Source organism: Periplaneta americana, chromosome 6 (assembly GCF_040183065.1).
Source record: "Periplaneta americana isolate PAMFEO1 chromosome 6, P.americana_PAMFEO1_priV1, whole genome shotgun sequence".
Classification (NCBI taxonomy): Eukaryota; Metazoa; Arthropoda; class Insecta; order Blattodea; family Blattidae; genus Periplaneta; species Periplaneta americana.
The window spans coordinates 3,325,098-3,348,055 of record NC_091122.1 but is presented as its reverse complement, the minus strand read 5'-3'; the positions used below and the strand labels follow the sequence as shown (position 1 = coordinate 3,348,055).

At 36.5% G+C, this 22,958-nt stretch overlaps 1 protein-coding gene across 5 annotated transcripts in view; it reads right to left on the bottom strand.

The window, feature by feature from the left end:
- The window catches only part of rut (adenylate cyclase rutabaga), a 681,419-nt gene that overhangs the window by 99,512 nt on the left and 558,949 nt on the right, over nucleotides 1–22,958 (bottom strand). For 4 of the 5 annotated variants that reach the window (XM_069827313.1, XM_069827316.1, XM_069827315.1 and 1 more), the window contains exons 12-15: nucleotides 18,859–18,960; nucleotides 11,848–12,033; nucleotides 7,807–8,085; nucleotides 4,457–4,722 (exon numbers count right to left, since the gene is read on the bottom strand). In XM_069827313.1, coding sequence (XP_069683414.1) covers nucleotides 4,457–4,722; nucleotides 7,807–8,085; nucleotides 11,848–12,033; nucleotides 18,859–18,960 — 833 coding nt within the window. The remainder of the gene's footprint in view (nucleotides 1–4,456; nucleotides 4,723–7,806; nucleotides 8,086–11,847; nucleotides 12,034–18,858; nucleotides 18,961–22,958) is intronic. The other variant, XM_069827317.1, reaches the window with a different exon arrangement.

Genomic DNA, 22,958 nt, shown 5'->3' with positions numbered 1-22,958 from the left:
CTATTTATCAAAATTTATGAGTTTCGAAATTTTTGTTCCTTCCCCTTTAACATTATTTGTAGTTTGAATAAATTACTGTAACAATTAACATTTTATCGAATATAATTTGCTTTCATATAACTACATAAATTTCAATTTTCAATAGATAAAAGCTACAGCACACACAACTTTTGAATTAAATTTGTTCGAACTTAATCAAGAATTATTTTAAAAAGTAACAAACAAACAAACAAATTACTTACTGGTACTGTTCCTGGTTGCAATATAATGATCAAATACTTTTCAAGATTCTCGACTGAGAAGTTTTTTTCTTTTGTCTCTCAAAATACATTTGAAGGACGAAATAGTTTTTTTTTTGACAGCACGTGACGTCATAGGTATTAACGATATAACTTAATTTTTTGCATGGAAAATGCAAGTCTAAAATTAAGTAAAATATATCCGTGAATTTTCATGAAATTGGTAGAAATCCACAAAACTACTTCATAATCATAATATTTTCAACAAGAACTGGTTTTATGAAGAGTTCACACGAAAAATGAGTCTTTTCTTCCACATAAAACGTGAAAATTTCTTTTCGTTATAAAATATACATGAACAGCTCTACATATTTTATCATTCAGTTTCACAGATATTTGACATCTGGCAACTACGAGGGGGATCCAGGAAATAACGACCGTTCGCGCATGCCCGCCGCGCAGCTGACTCCCCTTCCTTGTTTGAAGGTCAACTGGCTTCCTTAACATGTTCTCATAATGTTGTGAGTACTGGTTGCAACAAGTCGCCATTGTGCATTTTGTGTTACTTCAAAATGAACGACGTGATTGATAATCCCGCCGACTTTGAGGTGAGGAGTGTGATTCGATTTTTGAATGCCCGACATTTGAAACCTGCAGAAATTTACCGGCAATTGAAAGAAGTGTATGGTGATACTGTAATGAATGAAAGAAATGTGAGAAAATGGTGCGAAATGTTCAACAATGGGCGAACAAATGTCCACGATGAAACTCGGCCCGGACGCCCATCACTCATCACAGAAGACCTGAAGACTAAAGTGAACGACAGAATCTTGCAAGACAGGCGCACATCACTCGACGAATTGCATATTGCCTTTCCTGACATTTCTCGTTCTTTGCTTGGTGAAATTGTGTCGCAACATCTTGGCTACCACAAAATCTGTGCCCGCCCGCACACTGCTGCTTCAACTCGAGAATTTCTGGATCAATTCGGTTGGGAAATCTTTGATCATCCGCCCTATAGTCCAGACCTTGCTCCTAGCGATTTTCACCTTTTCACTAAGCTGAAAGACTTTCTGGGTGGTACGCGTTTTGGAAGTGATGAAGAGTTGAAGAAGACAGTGAACACCTGGCTTAATGAACTGGCGGCAGAGGAGTGTAACACGGGAATTCTAAAGCTAGTGAACAGATATGACAAATGTTTAAATGTAGGTGGTGATTATGTAGAGAAGTAAAGGAAGCTTCAGTTATGTAACAGACTTTGTTTTTTCAAATAAATATTTCTTTTTTTAATTATTACAACAAAACGGTCGTTATTTCCTGGATCCCCCTCGTATGTATGCATAGTTTCAGGGACTACTTCCAGGGAGCAGCACAACCAGACAATGGTCATTTCTCTTTCCCTTAACAACTACCTTCGTGAGATCAAGAAGCCAGTGCTGTCACCCCTCGCAGTCGAATGAAATTGAATTATGAATTTAATTAATGATGCAAACAATTTTCTGTTAGTTTCAAAAAGATTGTTTCAATAATAATTATTATTTTTTAAGTTTCTTTAGGGTTCGAAGTATGCGAGAAATTGCTCGTTTTTTTTATACGAAATAATCACCAAAATTAAACCATTTTAATCATCAAAATCAGGGTAAATAATCAGTTAGTCACCATAAAATCACACCTCTCGTAATGTTGTATCGAAGAGGGGTGTGTTCTCAAATTCAGTAGTTGAGTGTTAAGGATGTGTTGTGCGTCTGCTTTTTGCGCCCATAAATTTCATACGTATGGTATTGTTGTAATGTGCAATTTCTGGCTTTTTGGTGTAGGCCTAGTAAAAAGTTAAAAATGAAATTTAGTAAATTATAATTTTCATAGGTGCAATTTTTGTGTATTTATGTAATCCAGCTTATTTTACAGTTTCATTTTTGCTTTTCAGATAAGTCAATTACAAAGTTATGAAATATATTTATGTATGCAAAATTTTCACTTCGGAAAACGTATTATTTGTCTTTGTTGTGTTAAATTTTATGTTACCTCGTTAACATGTTTCAGCCTGCTATTGGCCATCATCAGAACTGATTGTTGCTGGTCTTGGCACCTTTTGTTTTGTTTGCTGTGGGGGTGTGTTTGTGTAGTATAATCAAGATGTATAAAAATTTTCAATCATATGACTTACCATTCTTATTGCAAATTAACATTTGCTACAACATGTTAATAAAAGAAAAGTATAAACGTTTTCGTCTGTACGGCATCATCAGATACATAATTGTTTAACGATACCTAATATAAGTACAATGTAGAATGTATTCATTTGTAAATATTGATTAACGATCTGGCAGTTTTTGCGACCCCTTTCACAGGTTAGACATAAAACTTAAAAAAACCTATTTCACCTATTCCAAAAACCTAAAATGATCTTTTCAAAAACCTAAAAATCCGGTCCTTATATATATATATATATATATATATATATATATATATATATATATACAGGGTGTATAAAAAATACGTGTACAAACTTCAGGCATGGGTTCCTTACACCAAAAGAAGGAAAAAAGTTCATATGAACATATGTCCCATAATCCTTTGTTTCCCCGTTATTCATTTATTACTAAAAGTTTGCGTCCAACGGCCTTCGAGGTCCAACCTCAAAACTTCATTTCTTTATGCACTCATTCATAGAAGGCTGTGACTCGTTGTATCAGAAATGGATTGCAGATGGCGAAGTGTTGCCATGGAGACTTGTTTACATGTGTCATTTGTAATTAGTCTGTCTTCAACGTTGCAATTGTGAACGTGGAGTGAGTTAACGTATTACGTTCAACCATGGCAGGACGATATTCATTTCGTGAGCAGGCTGACATAATTTTTATGTAAGGTCGCGCGAATGGTAATGGACGCAAGGCTGTACGGCTGTATCAGATGGCGTTTCCAGACCGAAGACAACCGAATCATCAAACCTTTGTTGCTGTGTATCGTCGCGTTGCTGAGACAGGAACCGTTGCACCACAGACTGGTGATCGAGGAAGACCAAGAGTTGTTCGTACGCCGAACCTCGAAGAAGACATTTTACACTGTGTCGAAGACGATCCAGGTATCAATACAAGACAATTGGCTGTGGCAACTGGTACATCACACATTACAGCATGGAGGGTACTTCACGAGCAGCTCTTGTATCCGTATCATTTGCAACGTGTGCAGGGCCTTTCGCCTGCCGATTATCCACCACGGGAGAACTTTTGCCGATGGTTTGTAGCACAAATAGCCAATCCATTGTTTGTCTCATCAGTTTTGTTTACAGACGAGGCAACGTTTGGGAGAGATGGAATTACCAATTTCCACAATGAACACTTATGGGCAGATCGTAATCCTCGTGCTGTATTTCAGGCTAGACATCAGCAACAATTTAGGATTAATGTGTGGGCTGGAATTGTAGGTGACTGTCTGGTAGGTCCATACGTTCTACCAGCACGTCTTACAGGTGCTATCTACAGGGACTTTATCCAAAACACTCTTCCAGAATTACTGCACGAAGATGTGCCTCTGAACATAAGACAAAACATGTGGTTCATGCATGATGGGGCTCCAGCACATTTTAGTCGCCTTGTTCGAGATACACTGACTGATGTCTACCATGACATATGGATAGGCAGAGGACCAGTTCAATGGCCAGCACGTTCTCCCGACCTCATCCTTTGGATTTTTATCTTTGGGGGCACCTTAAACAATTGGTTTATGGAGCAGACATCCTGGATCAAGAAACTCTTCATCAACGTGTCATGGAAGCTTGCGAAACCATTCGACATCATCCCGGAGTATTTGAAAGGGTGCGACAGTCCATGATTCGACGAGTACATGCATGTCTAGAAGCAAGAGGAGGACATTTCGAGCATTGGTTATGAGTTTTGTGTGTTGCATTTTATGAGTGTTGCAATGTGTTGAACAGTTCCTAACGGGGAAACAAAGGATTATGGGACATATGTTCATATGAACTTTTTTCCTTCTTTTGGTGTAAGGAACCCATGCCTGAAGTTTGTAGACGTATTTTTGATACACCCTGTATATATATATATATATATATATATATATATATATATATATATATATATGACCACCTTAAAGCAAGATATCAAATTACAGAAAATCAGAATATAACAGATAAAGAACTGTCCTGTCTTACTACAACTGTAGATTCATGACCACAAACCAGTGACTAGTGTTCTTACTTGACTCGACTGTCGTAGCAGCGGAAGAGGGCCGCATGCGAGAGTTCGATGAGCAGGATGTACACTGTGGCCATGATGATGAGGAGGATGCCCTTCACCAGGATGGGCAACCTGAGGAACACGGCCACTGCCAGGTAGCCCAGCGTGCACGACAGGATGATGTACTGGGGCAGGGGGCATGCGCGGTGGTCATGGTACGTCGATGTATCCAGGGTCACGTTCGCTGTCGACTGCATGGGGCAGGGTACATCCCACCGACACGTGAACTGTACAGCACGAGAAAACAGGTTTAATATTTGGGAAAGAAAGCAAAGATGGATTAAGCCAGTCCTTCACACTTGAGCAACACATAACTACTTATTTTTGGTTAAAAACTGTTTGAATTGATAAAAATGTAAGAGGGGAGGAACTTGTAGCTGATATGCTGATTTTTTATTATTTTTTTTTTAAGTATTTATAACAATTATAAAATATTCGGGTTTAACCTGGCACAGGTTGCTATCTGCGTATTTTGCTAAGTACAGTAGAATCCCTCTTATCCGGCAGCAAAGGGACCAGGCTAGTTCCGGATACGAGATTTTACCGGATAATTAAATAAATACAGGTATAGGCCTATACAAAAAAAAAAGTTCGTATTTCATGGTGTCAAATGTATAGGCCTATACCTATATGCACATAGAATTATTCCAATTCAGAAACAACTAAAGGAACTCCAAAAGGAAATAACATTTCAATGGATACCTAGTCATTGTGGCATACCTGGAAACGAGAAAGTTGATAATATTGCAAAACAGGCAACATATTTGCAACCAACACCTCTTCAAGTGATATCTCTATCCAGTCCTCAGTAAAGTCTCATTTTATGAACCTATGGATCAATAATTGGCTCTCTTCTGACAAAGGAAAACTTTTACGGTCTGTACAAAAGAAACCAAATGATTTGGAAATGTACAAAAACTTGCCCAGACATGTTCAGACATTTTTAACAAGAGCCAGAACAGGTCACATTGTCACTCAATTGTACCTACACCGATTTCACATTTCTGATAATCCTACTTGTGTGTGGTGTAATGATCATGATGAAGATCTGGAACACATTCTTCTATACTGTCCATCCATAAACCACAAAAGAAGTAAATTAAAATCATCAGTACCAGTTGCAGAAGACACAGCCCTTGCCTAGTCCACACCTGTGGAGTAACGGTCAGTGCGTCTGGGCGCGAAACCAGGTGGCCCGGGTTCGAATCCCGGTCGGGGCAAGTTACTTGGTTGAGGTTTTTTCCGGGGTTTTCCCTTAACCCAATATGAGCAAATATTGGGTAACTTTAGTTGCTGGACTCTGGACTCATTTCACCGGCATTATCACCTTCATTTCATTCAGACGCTAAATAACCTAGATGTTGATACAGCGTCGTAAAATAACCCAATAAAATAAAAAAAAACTCTGGCTACTAGCAACAGGCATCTATAATGAACACCGATCAAAATACCCCTCATTTCTCGTGAAAAACAACAACTGAATAGAATACAGAGAGATAAAAAATAGGTTGCAGCCGCCAAATTACTCTTCAAGGAACGACCACTCATATAAATTAAGGGAAAGAAGACAGAGGACGGACACTGGAAAGTTTTCTTTTCTCAATCGCCTACTATCAGGGACTGGAATATATTCTAGGTTAAGGAGAGTTTGAATTGATAAAAATGTAAGAGGGGAGGAATTTGTAGTTGATACACTAATTTTTATTTGTTTTTTAAGTATTTATAACAATTATGAAATATTCGGATTTAACCTGGTGCAGGTTGCTATCTGCGTATTTTGGTAAGTACAATATAATTCCTCTTATCCGGCACCAAAGGGACCAGGCTAGTTCCGGAAACGAGATTTTGCTGGATAAGTGAATAAATACAGGTATAGCCCTAAACAAAAAAAGTTCATATTTCGTGGTGTCAAATGTAAAGGCCTATACCTATACGCACATAGAATTATTCCAATTCAGAAACAACTAAGTAAACTAAAACAACTCCAAAAGGAAATAACATTTCAATGGGTACCTAGGCATTGTGGCATACCTGGAAACGAGAAAGTCGATAATATTGCAAAATAGGCAACATATTTGCAACCAAGACCTCTTCACGTGATATCTCTATCCAGTGCTTTTGCTTCAGTAAAGTCTCATTTTACAAACCTATGGATCAACAATTGGCTCTCTTCTGACAAAGGAAAAATTTTACAGTCTGTACAAAAGAAACCAAATGACCTGGAAATGTACAAAAACTTGCCCAGACATGTTCAAACATTTTTAACAAGAGCCAGAACAGGTCACATTGTCACTCAATTGTACCTACACCAATTTCACATTTCTGATAATCCTACTTGTCTGTGGTGTAATGATCATGATGAAGATCTGGAACACATTCTTCTATACTGTCCATCCATAAACCACAAAAGAAGTAAATTAAAACCATCAGTACCAGTTGCAGAAGACACAGCCCTGCAGTATATATTGACTACACCCCAACTCTGGCTACTAGCAACAGGCATCTATAATGAACACCGATCAAAATACCCCTCATTTCTCATGAGAAACAACAACTGAATAGACTACAGTGGACTTTATGTTATCAGCAACCAGCTGGATACATTAAGAAGATTGATTATTATTGATGGTGCCAAATATTGAAACTTCAGCCATGTAAAACTTACTTCTCTATCACGTGCTCATAAGTGAATAAACATAAAAACTGTGTGGATTTTCATTATTAAAACACAACACACAACACAAATAATAGCTTACACTAATTTTAGGTTCGAATATTCACTGAAAATTATAGTTAGTGCAAACTTCCTAATGTGGCAAAACCAACGGCCCAGATTGTGGCAATGTGGCAAATTTAAACTTTTTTTTTTTGCCCAGCCATAAGTGCCGTTGTTTCGGTATTGCCGGTTATTTGGGTGCCGAATACGAGGGATTTTACTGTATATATTTTTTTTAGTAGGTTATTTTACGACGCTTTATCAACATCTTTGGTTATTTAGCATCTGAATGAGATGAAGGTGATGATGCCGGTGAAATGAGTCTGGGGTCCAGCACCGAAAGTTACCCAGCATTTGCTCATATAGGATTGAGGAAAAACCCCGGAAAAAACCTCAACCAGGTAACTTGCCCCGACCAGGAATTGAACCTGGGCCACCTAGTTTCACAGACAGACGCACTGACCGTTACTCCACAGGGGTGGACTTTACTGTATATGAATCATAATTATGAGGAGACTAAGAGAAAGGCAGAGAACAGGGAAGATTGGGGAATGCCGGGTTTGCAGTGAACGACACTATGAATGAATGAACTCACGACATTGACTTGGGCGACGGTGTAGATGAGCACGATGGTGAACACTGTGATGGCGAGGCGCAGCACGAAGCTCTGCGAGATGTCCCAGAGGATCCAGCGCAGCCTGACCGCCAGCAGCAGCATCAGCACCACGGAGACCCAGATGAAGGCGGTGAGGAACAGCAGCAGCAGGATGATGGTGCGTGGCAGGATGACGGCCTGCAGCCCCCCGATCAGCAGCAGCAGCACCAGCGAGCAGGCCAGCGAGCTGCTGAAGCCCACGTCCGTATCGTCGTGGTACTGCAACACGCCAGGGACGAAGTCAAATAACAAGAAAAGCAAAATTCTTAAAACGAATAATGGCAACACCTATCTGAAACCTCAGTCAACAGAGTTCAATAGAGAGTTAAAAAGTAAACTAGTGAATATTTTCATGTAATATAATGGTTTATCCATGACCATAACGAAAAACATGCCTTTACTAAATACTTTTGCGTTTGTAAAGTAGGCTTTTATTCAACATTACTTTATTCCACTAGTGAGATAAAGACTTTACCTCACAGTTTGAACTTTATCTCACAGTTCATTAGTATGTTCCTAGTACCCGGGCACACACGTATACTTTTCCATTCAACTATTACTCAAGAAGTTAATATATTAGTTACTAGATGTCACTACCTCTACTTCTTTATTACCATTTCTTAAATATACATACACTCAATCTCCTTCTCTTTTCTCTATCTGCTACGCCGTAATTTGTGCATTGCATCCATATCTAGTATGCATTTTTTTAAATTTTGTAATAATTTACCTTTTGGGATGCGAGGAGACTTGAACCTGCGAAGTTGGGTTTGTAGGATTTTATAACACGCGTTAGTCAACTGAGCTAAACAGACACGATGATTAATTACGTTTTAATATTCCTCTTAAGTTTACAGAAGTAAAATGTGAAATTATTTTAATCACATTAGTCCTGTGAACAATTCTAAATAATCCCTGAAACTTCAAAAAGATGAAAATACACGTTTAAAATGAAAAATATATATATTAAAATTATATAATTAATTATAATTTGTTATTTATCCAACGCTTTAGATACCATTCTTCACTAACCATGGCCTCCTACATCATAACCTACCTAGTATACATATCGATTCTAAAATCCATGCCATGATATCTGATTATATGAGGACTTATTTTCGACATATTTTCTTTTATAAAACAGAATTTTTCGTTATGGTCATGGATAAAATTACGTATGGTACTTGTGAGCGTGATCTTTATTGTGTGAGTGGAAAGATGCACTTACCTCACAAGTACCATAAATAACTATTTTTTCAAAAGAAAGAGACAATTTTAATTGCTCATATTTTCTACACAGTCTTAAAAATTCTGGCACTGGTTTATTACACAAGAAAATAAATGGAATTTTTTGCGTCACCATGACAACGAGTTTATTTGTGATTGTTCTGATGGACGTGATATCAGTAGGCACTTTCCTGTAACTTGGCCTGCAAGATCGCCAGACATTAACCCAGCAGATTATTTGTTGTGGGACTACCTGAAGGAAAGAGTGTTCTTCAGCAAACCTATGACAATTGATAAGTTGAAGGATTCCATCGCACACACTGTGGCTGATATTCCAGAACACGAACTCTGCTGTACAAGAACGAAACGGTGGACACGTAAAAAATGTATATTGCATAGTGATCAGCAATTAAAGTTACCTCTTTCTTTTGAAATAACTTACCCTATACGATGATTAAGGTATACACACCATTTACTTACTTACTATGGCTTTTAAGGAACCCAGAGGTTCATTGCCGCCCTCACATAAACCTGTCATCGGTTCCTATCCTGAGCAAGATCAATCCATTCTCTATCATCATATCCCACTTCCCTCAAATCCATTTTAATATTATCTTCCCATCTACGTCTCGGCCTCCCCAAAGGTCTTTTTCCCTCAGGCCTCCCAACTAACACTCAATATGCATTTCTGAATTCGCCCATACGTGCTACATGCCCTGCCCATCTCAAACGTCTGGATTTAATGTTCCTAATTATGTCAGGTGAAGAATACAATGCGTGCAGTTCTATGTTGTGTAACTTTCTCCATTCTCCTGTAACTTCATCCCTCTTAGCCCCAAATATTTTCCTACACACCTTATTCTCAAACACCCTTAACCTATGTTCCTCTCCCAAAGTGAGAGTCCAAGTTTCACAACCATACAGAACAACCGGTAATATAACTGTTTTATAAATTCTTACTTTCAGATTTCTTTTCAGAGCACCTCTGTACTTCTGGTTGGACACTGTGACAGGGTACACGAGGGTAGACCAACAAAAGGGATAGAACTTAAATTGAGAGGGATTCAATCCATAATCGAAACTTGATTCTGGTGTGGCTTAGTAGATAAAGCACCAGCACATATAGCTGGAAATCTGGGTTCGAGTCTCGGTGCTGGAGAGAATTTTTCTCCGTTCTACTGATTCTTCACCATATGGAAACACAGAATTACTGTACTGAAACTCCGTATGTACTTCGGTACATCATAGTAAGCTAAATACTCACGAATCATATTAACTACATCTTACAAACTGCAGAAAAGTATATTCTATTATCCATGTGCTAAAAAAGATAAATGTTCATCTCCTCTCTTTCTTAAAAAAGTCCCTTGTGCAGATGCTTGTATTTCCCTATTTTGACTATGCTGACATTTTACTGACTGACCTTTCCAGCGACAACAAAATGAAACTTCAACGTGCTCATAATTTGTGTGTACGTTTTGTAAGCAATGTTCGTAAATATGATCATATTACCCCATCCCTGGAAGCAATAGGTTGGCTTAAACTAGATAAGAAAAGAAATTTACATTCACTTCTCTTTCTCTTCGAAATCTTGAACTCTTCTATTCCTTCGTACCTGTCGTCTCGCTTCTTCCCACCACAATCTGAACACACGCTCTCGTCATGAAACAATACTAACAATACCATCCCATCGCACCTCCTCATACTCATCTTCTTTCACAATAGCCCTGCCAAGACTCTGGAATTCGCTACCTGCTAGCATCAGGGACTGTCGAAATAAAGTTGAATTCAAACGCAAACTTACTAGGCACTTGGCCAGTAATTGATTTCTTGTAAATAGTTCTCTTAATCTATCACAAAATATCTCAATATATGGTAATTTCATCACTATAGAATTTTATGATGAAAGAGTAATGGAATGGAGAAAAATTCTCTCTGGCGCCGGGACTTGAACCTGGGTTTTCAGCTCTACGTGCTGATGCTTTATCCACTAAGCCACACCGGATACAACCCCGGCGCCGAACAGAATCGTCTCTGATTGAGCTCCAACTCTTGGGTTCCCTCTAGTGGCCGCCCTCTGCACTACGTGATTTAAGACGGCGCTTATTCCGTCGGATCCCGGCCAACTAGTCACTCATAACGAGTGCACCTCAGCACATGTGTGGACTTCAGTCCTACGTTCATAGACATCTATGACGTAGTGCAGAGGGCGGCCACTAGAGGGAACCCAAGAGTTGGAACTCAATCAGAGACGATTCTGTTCGGCGCCGGGGTTGTATCCGGTGTGGCTTAGTGGATAAAGCATCAGCACGTAGAGCTGAAAACCCGGGTTCAAGTCCCGGCACCAGAGAGAATTTTTCTCCGTTCCATTACTCTTTCATCATATGATGACGCAGAATATCTGCATGGAAATATCATATGTACTTCGGTACATTGAAATAACATACTATAGAATTTTGTTATTGTAGGTTTAATTTGTAATTCAATAAATACAAAAATATTCTTTGTTCTTAGCTTCTATGATAAATTGCCTAGCTTTCATTAATCAGGTAATCTTGTCGTACTTTAATTTTTATTTGTAATTGTAATTGTAAATTTAATACTAATTGTAATTTTATTCTTCATATTACAGTTGTAATCCCCTGGTACAGAGGCAGAGAAGGCCTGATGGCCTTATCTCTACCAGATTAAATAAATAAATACTAAATACTAAATACTAATACTACAAACTAATGGAAGAAGAGATTTCCAAACCTGGTTTTCCTTCTCGCGGTCCTTGAAACAAAGCGTTGCCAGATTGACGTGCGTCGACTTCTCTCTGTCCACACTTCGGGCATCGATAGCCTGGGCCAGATACTTGTTAACACGATTCGATGGCTGGTGGTACACGCTAGAGTGCCGCTTCTTGAATGGCCGTTTGAACTTTTCTGTTACCTTGTTCTGTAAAACAATGTCACAAATAGAGAACATCTTTGACATGGCATCAGCAAGCAGAGGTAAAAAGTTCTGTTGCATGTAAGTCTAGTTTGTATGGTCCTTTGTCCACACTTCTCAACCTCTCAAATGTCATGTTTTGCACCCAACAGAACTGGAAATAAACCACAGAAAGATGCAGATTTTGACACGAAGTGGAAATTTCAGAGAAGATGTGAAGAGCAAAACTTTGGGTCTGCCTGGACAGGGGAAGGTGGGGCAGAGACGAACTTGCTGGTGTCATATAACGCAGACTTGCAAGAAAGCTTCTACATCCATCATGCGACCAGAGCTCCAACAATGGGCAATGAATATCAACCAGTGGGGTGTTTTGGGAGGGGCAATATATACTACATTAAAGCACAGAATATTCTTTTCCTCTCAATGATGCTCCACTTGTTATAACATGACAGTTCATGGCCCTAACTCAACTATTATGAGTTTCTTCTACTATTACAAGTAAAAAATAGGAATTATTACTTTAAAACGAAACATAATTGTTAAAAACAGCGAACTGGGCTTACTTCATTGCTAGAATATACGACGTTTCAAAGGTTTAATGTACTTTTCTCTTCAGGTGAAAACAAAAAGAAACAGCAAAAAGATATGCACTCGTAGGCGTTATTAAAAATTGCTAAATTTACTCAGAACAGACGGTGAAACATTACAGACAAATAAATAAGTTTATTTAGCAATTTTTAATAGCTTCTACTGTAGAATGCTTTCCTCCATCTTTTTTTCACCTCAAGGCGAAGGTAAATTGAACCTTCGAAATGCAATGTACGGTGCTATACATTTCATCAGTAATACAAAAAGTACGATTTAAATGTTTATAAATGCCACCTTTGCTTTTTGCTACTTCTAATTGGCAGTCTAGAAATTGTATAGTTGTCATCTATTTTCGGACAAACTGATCCTGATTTTCGAAACAAAAATAAACATGTTATCAATGTCACATTGCTAAGAATTACTATGAATTGTATTTAGTTCATTAGCAAAATTAATATTTAAAATAAACATGACATTTATATATCGTGTGTTTTCTGGGTATAGGGATTCAACATTGCCATAAGAATCTTATGTATAAAACAATGAAGGAATGATTTAATCAGTGGGCTTACTTACTTACTTACTGGCTTTTAAGAAATCCGGAGGTTCATTGCCGCCCTCACATAAGCCCGCCATCGGTCCCTATCCTGAGCAAAATTAATCCATTCTCTATCATCATATGCCACCTCCCTCAAATCCATTTTAATATTATCTTCCCATCTATGTCTCGGCCTCCCCAAAGGTCTTTTTCCCTCCGGCCTCCCAACTAACACTCTATATGCATTTCTGGATTCGCCCATACGTGCTACATGCCCTGCCCATCTCAAACGTCTGGATTTAATGTTCCTAATTATGTCAGGTGAAGAATACAATGCGTGCAGTTCTGTGTTGTGTAACTTTCTCCATTCTCCTGTAACTTCATCCCTCTTAGCCCCAAATATTTTCGTAAGCACCTTATTCTCAAACACCCTTAACCTATGCTCCTCTCTCAAAGTGAGAGTCCAAGTTTCTCAACCCTAAAGGACAACCGATAATATAACTGTTTTATAAATTCTAACTTTCAGATTTTTGACAGCAGACTGGATGATAAAAGCTTCTCAACCGAATAATAACAGGCATGTCCCATATTTATTCTGTGTTTAACTTCCTCCCGAGTATTATTTATATTTGTTACTGTTGCTCCCAGGTATTTGAATTTTGCCACCTCTTCAAAGGATAAATTTCCAATTTTTATATTTCCATTTCGTACAATATTCTGGTCACGAGACATAATCATATAACTTACTTTGTCTTTTCGGGATTTACTTCCAAACCTATCTCTTTACTTGCTTCCAGTAAAATTCCAGTGTTTTCTCTAATAGTTTGTGGATTTCGTCCTAACATATTCACGTCATCCGCATAGACAAGCAGCTGATGTAACCCGTTCAATTCCAAACCCTCTCTGTTATCCTGGACTTTCCTAATGGCATACTCTAGAGCAAAATTAAAAAGTAAAGGTAATAGTGCATCTCCTTGCTTTAGCCCGCAATGAATTGGAAAAGCATCAGATAGAAACTGACCTATACGGACTCTGCTGTACGTTTCACTGAGACACATTTTAAATAATCGAACTAGTTTCTTGGGAATACCAAATTCAATAAGAATATCATATAAAACTTCTCTCTTAACCGAGTCATATGCATTTTTGAAATCTATGAAATCAGTGGGCCATGTTCAGAAATTAGCAGGCTTCGACAATTTGTAAAACAAGAGAACATCAGGCTTTGACTTAGCAACCATAAATGATATTCACTTGTTTTGCAAATTGTCAAAGCTGCTAATTTGTAAACATGACTCACCGATAAAAGTGATTTTATTCATAGGTTTCTTATGGCACTGTTAAATCCCAGAAAAACATACGTTATAAAAACAATTACTTTCCCTAATACATTTACTACAATAGAAATCTTGCACCAGACATGAATGTTAATTACAGAATACAATGATCAACCAGAGAATAACTTTTATCATAACACATTTTCATTTGTTTCTCTCTTTTTATTGTTTTGCCTCCACCAACTATAAGAGAACATGGTGCAACCATTGAAATGTGGCAAAGTGCAGGACTAAAATACGTGTGACACCACAAGCACCAGTTCTTGTTGACTTTGGAGAATTCAGGACGTGAAACATAGACTTGGCATGTTGTGCAACATTAGTTCTTTGATATGGTGCAAGTATAAAGACACTTCCAGAAAATATTTTTTAGATAGGGAAACTCTGGACTGTGAACATGCAAACACAGGGTGTTTCAGAATTGAGGTATCGCGAGTTACATTCTATCTGCACTTTGTGTTCAATCAAACATCGATTTAAGTAAACTGTTTCTCGTTATAAATGACATGATGACTCTTATTTTAAAACACTCTATATGTTTTGATACAATGTTAATCACATATGAAAACTGTTAGCTTCATGCAGCAAGCTTCTATCAGAATTCGTTGAGCAGGCACTGCGAAATTTTCCGCGAAAGACTACTAATGCAGAGAAAGAAAATAAAGCGCTGAAATGAATTCAATTCACAAAAATTAATAATGAAAAGTATGATAACAAAATTAACTTTCTAAAAAACAAATTTCAATTCTACAATGAATTTTATAGATTTTCTTTAAATGCGCATCCAAAAGTATAACATTCTCTTGAACATTTCAAAATTAAATATAAGTTATGAATATAAATAATTACTTTATTTTCATTTAAAGAACGCTTTGTGAAAACTAGTCAGAGATGTGGAACTCTGTAAATATGCATCACATTTTCTGTAGAGTACCTTTGGCAAATGAATCATTCTAAATAATTGATTAAATGGCGCTCTTACTCGTGTTAATTACGTAAGCATGTGCGGCTTACAGCTGTTTCGGTGCTACTTGACACCATCCTCAGAGCCTACTAGATCTGGGAGCTATCTCAACTTCGCTGCCTGTTGTGTGGATGCGTTCGTGTGATGAAGAGTTGTGTCAAATAGTGTGTGTGTTCTGAAATTGATCTGTGTGTTGAGAATTTAATTAGGGTGTGTTTTAATGTGTCTGTATATTTCATATTGTTGTAGTGTGTTGAGTTTTTGGTACAGACACACTAAAACACACCCTAATCAAATTCTCAATTTTATTTTTTATTGGGTTATTTTACGATGCTGTATCAACATCTAGGTTATTTAGCGTCTGAATGAAATGAAGGTGATAATGCCGGTGAAATGTGTCCGGGGGCCAGCACCGAAAGTTACCCAGCATTTGCTCGTATTGGGTTGAGGGAAAACCCCGGAAAAAACCTCAACCAGGTAACTTGCCCTGACCAGAATTCGAACCCGGGCCACCTGGTTTCGCGGCCAGACGTGCTGACTGTTACTCCACAGATGTGAACTCAAATTCTCAACACACAGATCAATTTCAGAACACACACACTATTTGACACAACTCTTCATCACACGAACGCACCCACACAACAGGCAGCGAAGTTGAGATAGCGCTGAGATCTAGTAGGCTCAGAGGATGGTGTCAAGTAGCACCGAAACAGCTGTAAGCCACACATGCTTATATAATTAACACGAGTAAGATCGCCATTTAATCAATTATTTATATTCAAGTGTTAAAAGTAGTGTACGAAAGATTCAACATGGGTGAATCATTCTAGTCTCAAAAACAAAAAATAATGGTGTATAATCCTAAAAGAAGAAAGCTTTAAAAAAAGTCTTTGCAGCAAAATCAGATAATAGGCTGCTATTGGATCAAGAAAGAATACTCTTCTTGTGAATTACCGGCATCATTATTATTAATTGATTTGAAGAAGAAGAAAAAAAAAAAACAAGAACAAATAGCACAAACTTTAAGTTGTTGTTAGTATAGAAATCTAAAATCACAGAAGAATGACTACTGTTATAATAAAAGTTGTAATCATTTAGTATTCAGCTAAAAAAATTATTCAGGCATCATTTACAGGAATGAATAGAAACTATCACTAAATTCATTTCTTCTACAGCCAACATATCGCAAATCACTAACAAATTCTGAGTGCTTCTTAAAAAAAAAAGATTCATTATTTTTCAAAATCAACTCACTGAAAGGGTACTTAATTAGAAACAAGTCAATGTGTAAATCAGTGTGCTGTGTTAGGCTTTCACATTCATTTGACGTGGTAGCAACTGTTGTGAAACTTGAATATGTGATGTGCATTTGGTCAAAACTCTAAATTCTGTCTGAGTTTCACCTACTGTTTACATTTATACACAGCGCAAGAGAACTTTGAAAATATTGCACTACATTAAATGCTCCGGAACTGTAAACTACTAAATCTTCAGTACAAATATATTCCGAATTTTTTTTTCTACGCACTACATTAAAGCGCCTCAATTCGGTGTGCATAATAAAACCTGCAGAATTTCGTCTGCACGTATATTTTATATAAAATATGGAAAGCCTGACGTGCACATGCATTTTACATAAAATGTGGAAAACTTAATCTGCACATACCGGTATATTTTATATAAAACTTGATCTGTACATATATTTTATATAAAACTTGATCTGTACATATATTTTATATAAAATATGGAAACCTTGATCTGAACGTACATTTTATATAAAATATGCAAAGCTTGACCTGCACGTATATTTTATATAAAATATGGAAAACTTGATCTGCATGTATATTTTATATAAAATATGGAAAACTTGATCTGCATGTATATTTTATATAAAATATGGAAAGCTTGACCTGAACGTATATTTTATATAAAATATGCAAAGCTTGACCCGCACGTATATTTTATATAAAATATGGAAAACTTGATCTGCACGTATATTTTATATAAAATATGGAAAACTTGATCTGCATGTATATTTTATATAAAATATGGAAAGCTTGACCTGAACGTATATTTTATATAAAATATGCAAAGCTTGACCTGCACGTATATTTTATATAAAATATGGAAAACTTGATCTGCATGTATATTTTATATAAAATATGGAAAGTCTGATCTGTGCATATATTTTATATAAAACATGGAAAACTTGATCTGCACATATATTTTATATAAAATATTGAAAATCTGATCTGCACATATATTTTATATAAAATATGGAAAATTTGATCTGCACATATATTTTATATAAAATATGGAAAACTTGACCTGAACTTATATTTTATATAAAATATTGGAAAATTTGATCTGCACATATATTTTATATAAAATACGGAAAATTTGATCTGCACATATATTTTATATAAAATATGGAAAACTTGACCTGAATGTATATTTTATATAAAATATGGAAAGTCTGATCTGTGCATATATTTTATATAAAACATGGAAAACTTGATCTGCACATATATTTTATATAAAATATTGAAAATCTGATCTGCACATATATTTTATATAAAATATGGAAAATTTGATCTGCACATATATTTTATATAAAATATGGAAAACTTGACCTGAATTTATATTTTATATAAAATATTGGAAAATTTGATCTGCACATATATTTTATATAAAATATGGAAAACTTTACCTGAACGCACATTTTATATAAAATATGGAAAACTTGATCTAAACATATATTTCATATAAAGTATAGGAAACTTCACCTGCACCTTCACTTCATATAAAATATGGAAATCTTGACCTGCATCAACACTTTACACAACATATGGAAAACCTGACCTGCGCCTACACTTTTGTAGTATGTATGGAAGGTTTGACTTGGACATATTATATTTTGTATAAAATATGGAAATCTTGATCTGAATCTACACTTTACATAAAATATTGAAAACACGACCTGCACCTATCCTTTTCACTATGTATGGAAAGCTTGACCTGCATGTATATTTTATATAGAATATCAAACACTTGACCTACACACATACTTTTACATTATACTATATGAAAATCTGATCTGCATGTTTAATTTTATATTAATAGAAATACTAAGAGTTTGGTATACTCTCACATATTCTCATATTCGGCCACGAGTCCTGTTACGGTCTTGTATTTTTATCCACCTCTTTACCTATTCTGTATCGAGACAGAACACTAATGTCTTCACAACCTAACCTTAAGCACAAAGTCATGTTAATAGCGAAACACTCTGTTCTAGCAAGACGCCAGGTATCAGCCGAGGGTAGCGGGCTCAGGCAACACAGACAGGGCCATGCCGTAAGCATTGGCAGGGGAACATGCTGTCGCAGTTGCCACACGCTTACCTTGTTGGCAATATCGTGAAGGTCGAGAGCCTCCGTGCCACCGAAGGGTCTTCCCCCCGTAGTCGATGGGTCAGCATGGAGTGCTCGCTGCAGGTCTAGCACCTAGCAACAGGCAGTAACACTACACTACTGCGTCGAGCGAAGAGGGTCTACTGCAGCCAGCGGTCACGATTGCACAGAGATCGGCTCTCACCTCCCCCACAAACGTCACAGCTGCTTCACGCTACACTATCTGTGCTATGTTGGTCCAATAATTTCAAACAGAACACCGCATTCTATGTGTGCATATTGCAAAGTAATTACCTCGAAGATATTGAACACGAGAAAGAAAATCTATTGAACATTTAAGAGAAGATAGTTGTTCTGGTGTATGAAAAGTTAGAAAACAAATTATTCGGGGGCCCAAATTTGAAAAAAGTATACCCAATGCAGGACTGTACTAAAACCGATATATCTAAACCGTTTTTAAAGATAGATTCAAACAGTTTTTTGCAATGTATTTGCAAAAGCATATTCTACAAACTGTCTGTAACAGAATTTTGATATTAGTCCCTACGTTTGTAAAATAAACAATTAAAATTTAATAACAATTTTCTGATTTCCTTTCTTTCAAACAAACCGACGTATTTTTAAAATGAAATCAATTAACAAAATTCTATTACAGAGAAAAGTTTCCTAATAGTCTAAAGAATGTGTGTTCTAAATTTCATGCATGTATCTTTAATAGTTCAGAAATTATATCCATTTTTGTCCGGCAATGTAGCAAAAAAAATGAAGTTACAGGAAACCAATAAAAGCAGGTGTGTGATTTAAAAATCCATAGCGCAGGAAGTTTAAAAATGGCGACTCAACATCCGATAAGGGCACAAATACCCACAAAATGTTATGCAATGCATTCCACACATATCAAAGAGTATTTTAAAGAAAAAAAGAATTTTTGAAAATTTAATTTACCGGAAACAACAATAAAAGTGGGCAAGTGATTTAAAAATCCATAACGCAGGAAGTTTAAAAATGGTGACTGAACATCCGATAAGGGCACAAATACCCACAAAATGTTATGCAATGCATTCTACACATATGAAAGGGTATTTTAAAGAAACAAATTTTTTTGAAAATTTAATTTACCGGAAACAACAATAAAAGTGGGCAAGTGATTTAAAAATCCATAATGCAGGAAGTTTAAAAATGGTGACTGAACATCCGATAAGGGCACAAATACCCACAAAATATTATGCTATGCATTCCACACATATCAAAGGGTATTTAAAAAAAAAAATTTTTTTTTGAAAATTTAATTTACTGGAAACAACAATAAAAGTGGGCGAGTGATTTAAAAATCCATAACGCAGGAAGTTTAAAAATGACGTCCCAACATCCGATAAGGGCACAAATACCCACAAAATGTTATGCTATGCAATCCACATATCAAAGGGTATTTTAAAGAAAAAAAAAAAATTTTGAAAATTTAATTTACTGGAAACAACAATAAAAGTGGGCGAGTGATTTAAAAATCCATAACGCAGGAAGTTTAAAAATGACGTCTCAACATCTGATAAGGGCACAAATACCCACAAAATGTTATACTATGCATTCCACACATATCAAAGAGTATTTTAAAGATTTTTTTTTTTTAATTTACTCATTTTTCACCAAAAAATACCATCCTCTCCCCTTAAAGCAATATGCGATCATAATATTCTTCGTTTTAGGATGCCGTACAGTTAAGTAATATTAATGTTTTAAAGGGATTTACAAATTTATATTGTAATATTTGGTACGTAAGCCTACGCATGAGCTTGAAGCACGTGTTTTAAAATCTTGTCAAATCTTTAGTAATTAAGAAAATAGTCTTTGACAAATTTCTTTCAATATTGATCGATCTTTGACAAGTTTCTTTGTAAAGTATTGAATTGAAAGAAAAATCTGATTGTGTACAAATAGCTTTAGATTGAAACTAACAAACTCTAAACACTAGATAGTGAAGTCAGGCGATTGTTGTGACCTTTGCGTGAGAATGCACGTTGTATCTCTGTGTAATTCGTTCACCATGTAACAGGAAGACGTTTGCTCCATGTCCTTATAAACGTGCTCTCATGTGGACAAAGTACCAAGTACACCAACCTCCCACCAGCTACTGTTCATACTATAAACCTCAGTAACACTAACTGGTACGTCATGCCAGAGTCACACAAGTTGGCACACAACACCAGCTGCACCCACTGCCGGCATCAGATGACAGAGACCTCTACTTAATGTTGAAAGCTCTTATTTGCAGTAAATGTTTCAACAAGATCTGTTTTACTAACATTTTAACATTTGAAGAGGCATGCAAAATGACAATCAGGTCTTAATAACTCCATAAATAATCATTACACATGTTTGATAAAGTCATGATTACACACAGAAGGAAAGAATGTAACAAAAATTTTTGTGTAAATAATGTGAATTTGCAGAAATATTAGTGGTGCTGACACCAAGACACTTCATGTTGGTTCAAATGTACCATACAGTTCAAATTATGAAATTTACTATTTCTTAATATTTTAGGAGAAAAATTCGCTCCGGCGCCGGGGATCGAACCTGGGTCCTTGGTTCTATGTACCAAGCGCTCTGACCACTGAGCTACGCCGAATTCAATCCACAGCACCGGATCGAACCTTCCTCCTTCAATGTTTCCCTTTTGGTCTGACTCCAAGTTAGGCATATGTGTTGACATATATGTCCAATGTCAACTGCCATTATACTAGGAGCGCACTCAGCTGAGTGACTTGTTGGCCGGGATTCCGCAGTTACGTGCACAGTAATCTGTACAAATATATGCACTGGAGCTATGAGAATATTAAAGATATTTTTATTAATTTGTCCTACAGAATAATATCTGTAATATTGACAATTAATATTTGAGGAGAAAAATTCCCTCAGTGGTCAGAGTGCTTGGTACGTAGAACCAAGGACCCGGGTTCGATCCCTGGCGCCGGAGCGAATTTTTCTCCTCAAATATTAATTGTCAATATTACAGATATTATTCTGTAGGACAAATTAATAAAAATATCTTTAATATTACTATTTCTTATTTCAGTAGCACGATTCTGTTTAACAAACATATCCTTATTGACATTTTAAATATATTTCACATGAAACTGAATTAACAACATTTATGTTGTTTGCAGATAAGCTAGTTGTAATCCTTCTTAAATCGTGTCAGCAGATGTCCTGCAATAACAATGTTACAAATTCATAAATATGCTTACAGCATAATCAGAAACTAGATTAAGACTAAGAAATAAGATTGACGAAGCCAAGATTTGTAAAAATCTATATGGTGAAAAAATTACTATTACTATTATCCTGCATTTCTTTTACATTTAATTAATATAATACTGGTTGTAAATTTGAGTACCGGTACCTAAGAAAAATACATTTTATATGCTTCAATTTTTTATTTATTTATTTTTTTATTTTAGTAGGTTATTTTACGACGCTGTATCAACATCTAGGTTATTTAGTGTCTGAATGAAATGAAGGTGATAATGCCGGTGAAATGAGTCCGGGGTCCAGCACCGAAAGTTACCTAGCATTTGCTCATGTTGGGTTGAGGGAAAATCCCGGAAAAAACCTCAACCAGGTAACTTGCCCCGAATGGGAATCGAACACAGGTCACCTGGTTTCGCAGCCAGACGCGCTGACTGTTACTCCACAGGTGTGGACTATATGCTTCAATATCTGCATAGAAATTGTAACTGCGCTACAAATAAAATCACATCAGGAATCCATCCCTGAGCACGAGTTCTACTCTTTCAGAGGTGAGCTAAAATTTTATTTCGGAATATGTATTATATGACTTTCTTGTGTTAAATTCTATAGTACCTGGTTTACATGATTCGACCTTTTATGGGTCATCCTCAGAACTGGTCGTTATTGGTCTTGGCGAATCTTGTTTTGTTTCCTGTGAGGGTGTGTTCGTGTGGTGTAATGTAGAGACAAAGAGTGTGTGTGTTCTGAAATTGAGTTGTGTGTTGAGAATTTCATTGGGGTGTGTTTGACTAAACACACTAGAACAATATGAAATATACACACACACAAAAACACACCCCAAT